This window comes from Epinephelus moara, chromosome 7, assembly GCF_006386435.1.
Source record: "Epinephelus moara isolate mb chromosome 7, YSFRI_EMoa_1.0, whole genome shotgun sequence".
Taxonomy (NCBI): domain Eukaryota; kingdom Metazoa; phylum Chordata; class Actinopteri; order Perciformes; family Serranidae; genus Epinephelus; species Epinephelus moara.
Window position 1 is genome coordinate 9898022 of NC_065512.1, and position 7076 is coordinate 9905097.

At 42.8% G+C, this 7076-nt stretch overlaps 1 protein-coding gene across 1 annotated transcript; it reads right to left on the reverse strand.

The window, feature by feature from the left end:
* Positions 1-5226: 5226 nt before the first annotated feature.
* On the reverse strand, positions 5227-6562 carry LOC126393476 (trace amine-associated receptor 13c-like). The gene is made up of 3 exons (XM_050049663.1): positions 6497-6562; positions 6182-6351; positions 5227-6031 (listed from the first exon to the last, which is right to left on the reverse strand). The coding sequence occupies exons 1-3, from the start codon at positions 6560-6562 to the stop codon at positions 5227-5229; spliced, it is 1041 nt and encodes a 346-aa protein (XP_049905620.1).
* Positions 6563-7076: the final 514 nt, after the last annotated feature.

A 7076-nucleotide genomic window follows, 5' to 3' on the forward strand; every position in this document is an offset into this window, starting at 1 on the left:
TGTCCGTCCTGGAAGAGGGATCCCTCCTCAGTTGCTCTTCCTGAGGTTTCTACCGTTTTTTTTCCCCGTTAAAGGGGTTTTTTTGGGGAGTTTTTCCTTATCCGCTGCGAGGGTCATAAGGACAGAGGGATGTCGTATGCTGTAAAGCCCTGTGAGGCAAATTGTGATTTGTGATATTGGGCTTTATAAATAAAATTGATTGATTGATTGATAGATTGTGAACATCTGCTCTACTGACCATAAAAATGTCATTACTTTAATTACAAAACTTTAATCTGCTCAGGTTGGTGGCCTGAAAGAGGTGTATTAATTTTACTCAGAGCAAGAAAAATGTTTTATCTGTGCAATGGTCCAGTGCAATAAATAATGTGTTTACTTTAATCATGACACAGGCTGCTGTGTATCCCCATAAAGAGAAAACACTGTTGATGTACACCCATTTAGTTAACAACAGCCATCTAAAGAAAGGGGCTTCCTAAGAGTGACCTGATGGCCTAATGTGGCCCCTTGACACGTTATTTGACTCAGTAAAACATATGTTTTTCATTTTTGAGCCACATTCAAGTTTCATCGCCTCATTCAGGAATCCTCTTTTATATAAACAAAATAAATGTTGATCAACCATTGTTTACTCATGAAAAAATAACTGAGCATTAAGGTCTTTTGCAGCAATGCCCTGAGTCACATTCATATAATAGCAGCCACAATAAATGATGAATGCTTTCTCAAAAGCCCCATATCTATGCTATTCCTCGAAGCATATTCAAACTGTAAAACTGTATCATTTATTTTCTTGCAATTCTATTTTTACATATGTCATATCGTCAAAAATATCACAAAAATACCCTGAATACCATGATATTATTTTTGGGCCATATCGCCCACCCCTAGTTTTTTATCATAATGTATGAGTATGTCAGGGGCAAGATTTTAAACTTTGAAAAACAGATATTAGGCCTGTAATGTTAACACAGCAGTTTGTGAAAGCAGATGTGCCAGTCTTAATTAACATAATGAACCTGTGCCTCCTCTTGGTTTGTGTGTTGACACATTTAACCAACCTGACAAAGATTTACACTAACCACATTACCTGTAATTAGTTTTGTAAGCACACCATACAATATTGTGCGTTAGTTTTTATTTCTAAAGTTAGGTTTATATTTCTATGTCAGTTGACTAAACTGTTTAGAGAAGAATTGCTCTCACTAAAGCTAATGCTAACACTTCTGCCGTTGCCAACATTAGCACCGTTGCTAACATTAGCACCAAGGGCAAGACTCCAACCTTTTGCTGACCGTTGCTAAGGATGAAGACCCGGCCCTCACTGTTCTGAATATCCAGTCCTCCCTCAGCGAGATGACAGTCCGCCTCCATCTTGTGGAAAACACTCCGACGGCGACGGCCTTCCCAAAACTTCGACTGCAGCGGCCTCTACTGCTACAGCCGCGACAACGGCAGTCCGCGCGCTGCCAAACGACGTCACTCCGCACAGAACGCTGGGAACTGCAGTCCGGAGCGCCATTGTTTCTCCTGCTGCTGCAACGTCTCCTCAGCTAAGGATTAAAACCCTCCTAGATAATGACATTAATTCGGTTAAAATTCTGCTGCGTTCATAAGAACTATCTGAGAGCAATATTTATCTATTTTATTTAACTAATCTTATATTTATTTAAGTATTGTGTCTGACCTGGCAGTGTGTTACAGGGACACTCTACCATAAATCTTTGTCAGTTAAGGCAGAATCGTACATCCCAAAAAACAAACAAAAAAACTTTTAAACAATCCCAGCTATTGTTAAATGACTGCAAATTGCCATTTGTTTTTCGTCTTTTAAGGTGCGGACACACCAAACCGACATCATAGAACTAGTGGCGATGAAAGCCAACTGTTGCGTCGTCCTCATGTTGCCTCATGTCGCCCTGTGTCAGTTGCATTTGAACACACAACAAAGACTACATACAACAGCCAAGTAGCATGTATGTTCTTCACCTGCGTGAGAGGATATAACGCAAAAAGGGAAACCGGAAGTCCGAGGAATGCATGAGATAAACAAAGTAGCGGAGTGAGAGAGTGGTAAATCCTGTCAGCCGAGGAGTTTCCTATCTGTGCAGCCGAGCACCGCAGCACCTCCACGGACTATTACATCCAGACGGTCCCAGTGTTTCCTCCGCAGGCTCCACTTCACTCAGCTGCCCGATAAACCCGCTGCTTCTTCCCACTTTAACCTGAATAACAAACCAGGGCTCGGTGCTCCGGTTGGATCCAAACGGAGAGCCGGGGCGAGCTGGGAGGCTAGCAGAGGCTAACTGGCTGTGCTTCCTTCCAGTCACGCTGCGGCTATTCAGGTTAAAGTGGGAAGAAGCAGCGAGTCTGTCGGGCAGCTGAGTGAAGTGGAGCCTGAGGTGGAAGCACCGGTTTGCCCCGGTTTCACTACAGGCAGATTCACTCGCTACAGGGGTGAGGAAATAAAACCTGAACAGCCAGTCAGAGTTATCTCTCTCACCGAGAAGCTCCGCCGCCGATTCAACATGTTCAACTGGCCGAAAAGCCGCAGACGCCAAAGTGCCGATGGTACAGGACACACCGCAAAAACTAGGGTGACAGACGCTCACTGACGGCCCGACTTCGACTGACGGCCAACCCTCGGTTTGGTGTGTCAGGGCCTTTGGATGATTTCTTAGTCGTGGATTATCCTCAGTCCCAATCAGAGTGATGTATCAGGACGCTAAAAGACATTTTAACCTCCCGAGACCTGAACTTTTGTTGTGTTTGCATTTTTTATTTCGCCTAGCTATTTGGGATCAATGGGCCCTGATAAGTATAAAAAACTAAACTTTGTCAACGATAATTAAGTCCCAATGTCGTCAAAAGAGTACTCTCTAATTAACAGCATCTGAGCTTCTTATTGTTGCTAAAATTGGCCAAATTTGTTGCCATATCAAACATTATTAATCATAAATAAACAAGTTTCAAGCATTAAATCTGATCAGGTTTTGTCCACTTTTGTGTCGCGATCGCCTGCAGACTGACTTGGCGGAGATGGCTGCCATTTGTTTTTACATGGATTAGTGTATTGTGCTCTTACTACCACTAGATGGCACAAAAAAAGTGTCAACGAACGAGGACAACAGGTCTAAGTTAAGTAGAATGAAATATAAGGTCAAGAAAACCCAAAACGTGACGTCCCCATGTGAGGACACAGGGTCTCAGGAGGTTAAGCAACTGGCCCATTAATAGCGATACAATTTTTAGGCATCAATTGGCCAGCGACCGTGTAGGCCTACAAGCATCACTGCCTCTCAAAATCTGCTTGGATTGGAAAGAGCGTCGGATGCAGTCTCCATGACAAAGCTTGTATTGCTGTCTTTACTAGGCCACTTTTACTGTGCTATGAGAATTATTCCCCAAGGCATATTATTTATATCTAGTTGTTGGACTTCTCAAGACAATGGATAGATTACATGAGCTTGTAGCTTTTGATGAGGGGAGCAGATCTGATCTAAGATTCTGGTCATCGCTGTGTGATATGTGTGGCGGCAGTAGCTCAGTCCATAGGGACTTGGGTTGGGAACCAGAGGGTCGCCGGCTCAAGTCCTTGTCCGGACCAAATATGGAGTGTGGACTGGTAGCTAAAGAGGTGCCAGTTCGCCTCCTCAAGCAAAGCATAGAACCCCTAACTGCCCAGGGTGCCTGTCCATGGGCAGCCCCCCTTGCTCTGGCATCTCTCAATGCATGTATAGGTCCTGTTTGTGTATGCGTGTGTACTTTGGGCCTGTGTGTATGTGACAAAAAAACTGTCCTTGTGTGAAGCAGGACGAACCATTGTCCCTGACAGATAAAGGAAAGCCTATGTCAAGGCCATGGTTCACCTCTCACTCTTTTGCATTGGAGCGGCTCCCTCTGCTGCTGCCTTAGGCCCAGCATCTACTCTTCAGCAGCCTATAAGCATTATGTTTAATGGGGAGTAAATGAGACCATCTTAGCTCAAAAGGCTATGAGCACTAATACCTAAGGAGAGGGACATTAACACTTCATCATGTGTTAATCAAAATATTGCATTTGGAAATGGTTGGCTTGATTTCACTGTTCGACTTTTAGGTAGTACGACCTCTCATGAGATGCACGCTTACATCCCTCCCAAGAAGCAGCAGTGATAGCTGAGATCTGCAGCTACACATATATTCTCATATCTGTAGGATGACCTCTTTCAGGATGTATTCTTGAGGAATGAAATGTTCAATGATTATATTTGGATGTAACATTTGGTAGTCTGTAAACTTGTTTAATTTAGCGTATGTGGGTTAACGCATGGATATTTATGGTGTGTTACTTTTAATTTTTAAAATCATTTTTATATTCTAATAGTTTAATTTTAATTGTAAGATGGGGTGTATCAAACCAAATAAGGCTGTGCACTAAATCTTTTACACCAAGCTATTATTTCCTGTGAACTGTGAAGATATTTAGTTGCTGTTGCTATAGTGCATTACATCACTGTGTATTTGACTGAAGACGTCCCCTGAGAAGCACCAGCACAGTCACTTTCTCTTTTCCTGAATAAATGATAAAGGTGCATGACCAACGATCCTGCATGAATATGACTGCTGCTCGCTTAAACGCCTGTAATGCTGAAGTGAATTCCATTGTGTACAATAACCAGAGGTTGATGCAAAACAAACAACATACAGCAGAGAACTGTGTAGACTGTCATTTAATGCTCACTATAGTTTCACAGGTTAATGTGACATATAGTCCATGCAATAAATAATAATAATAGAGTAGCATGTACTTACTTTACGCACAATATTTCTTAAATTCATTGCGATATGGTTGAGTATATTTCTCTTTTCAAAACAGAGGTATTCTTAGTGACTCCACTCTCTCACAAGGGTGTAAAATAAAAGACATTTACACTATAAATGAAAGCAGAAAAGGCAAAAATCAGAGCATAGAAATTCACCAGAATGCAGGAATGTTTTGTCAGAGGACCCGCAACCCCCGTTTCATATGTGTTCACTCAAGCATTGAAAGAAACCTTCACCCTTTGCTCTCTAATGCTGTGTTCACACTACAAGCGACAAAGCAACAGCATTACCGGCTACATTATTAATAATACACAATATCATCATGTGTGTATTATTAAACATGATTTCCACATTTCATTTTTAAATATCATGGTTATCATCAGTACCACTGTATTGCTACACCCCTAGTGTGAACACAGCTTTACAGTATGTTGGCCTCACGGGAGCCAGGCTTCAGTATCTCAAGTGTAAAAATAAGTCTGAGACATTTTCTGAACCAGGGGTAGAAAAAGGCATAGATCACAGGGTTTAGACAGGAGTTAAAGTAGAACAGACACACTACAAAGGCGACAGACAAAGCGTTGTGCACGTTGCTTGAAAGAAAAACGCAGTAGTATGGGCAGATACAGATCAGAAACACAACTACAACAACACCAAGAGTCCTGGCTGCTTTAATTTCAGATTTCTTTGCTGTTACTTTCACTGAACCCTGAAGTGTGACAATATGAGCCCGCATGGCACGAGCCTGAGACACAGCCACCGCAAATACTCTGACATACAGAACTACAATGACAGTGATGGGACAGATAAAGGTAAATATAACATCAGCAGCTGCTGCGATGCTGTTACTGACAACCACGCACTCTCCATGGCAAGAAACATGTTTACCTGGTTGTTCCAAGTTATCCCTCAGCAACAGAGTCTGAAAGATTATAGAAGATGTCCAACACAGACAAACACAAACTTTAACTCTTTTTGGTGTGACTTTGGTGGAGTAATGCATAGGATCACAAATAGCCACATAGCGGTCAAGTGATATGAGCACCATGTTCCCTACTGATGCAGAAGTAATGCTACACTCTATAACATAAAACAGACTACACATGAAGTCGTTCGAGGGCCAGCAGCCGTCTATATATGTTATTTGTAAGGCAATGAGGAACCCCACGAAGAAATCTGAGACTGCCAGAGAGAGGAGGAGGAGGTTGGTGGGGGTGTGAAGCTGCCTGGAGAGAAGGACCAGCAACACACATATTAGAAAAATCACAAGTCATTACATTTATAATACACAAGCAGCAACACAAACAAAATCACATTATCAAACTCTGTCGTCTGTAACATTTGAGTTTCAATTGCAGGCACTGAGTCTTCCATACTTGAGAAGTGAGATGGAGATGATAACCATCATGTTAAGAGTTGCGGTGAGCAGAGTGATGCAGGACAGTACAAGTTCAGTCAGTATGACCTCAGAGTGTGGACGCTTCGGCCTGGTGCAGGAGGCGTTCAGGAGCTGTGGGAAGCAGAGTTCAACATCATTGTGGGTCTCCTGCATCACAAAGAGAGAGACAGAGAAGCTGCTTTGCTCCTGCAGCTCTCTGACCAAAGCTCTCTGAAATACAGACAATTCATAGCTGCCCTCCCTCCCATGTCCTGTGACACTTTTTTTCTTTTTCTTTGCAGCAGCATCCCACCTTCTCCTCTCCAATTCGACTTTCATCACTCGGCTCCACGCAGGATTCCCGTGGGACTGGAGTCATCTCTCTGACTGCAGTCAGTTGAATGATTTCCAGAGTCAGCCAACTTATGCAGATTTAAATAACTTTAAAGGCTCTGTATGCGACATTCAGAGCATTAATAAAGCAGCTGCTATGTAAAGATATGGTGGAGTAATGGCGTCCTGAGCAGCGAATGAATTCACGTTCCCTCTGCGCATCTTGCAATGCGAGCTTCTACGTGGTTTGTTGTGGTGAGCAATGGGGGTATGCCATATCATCTCATTCACGATCATACCCTTATAATCATATGAAAATTCATATCGTGATACTCCCCATATTTCAACCAGTTGACATATTGACGTCTTTCTGTTACGTACGGCAACAACAGGCATGGCTGAAACCAAAATTAACTCCGACTCTGCTTTGGTTCCAAAAAGAGGAGCAGCTTCAGTAGTGTGGAATAAACTGTGGTGTCCTGAATGTTTCATGAACAGTCCTGGACTTCTCAGACTCTTTTAGCGACTTACCGCTCAGAGGGAACTCATTCAGCGGCTCC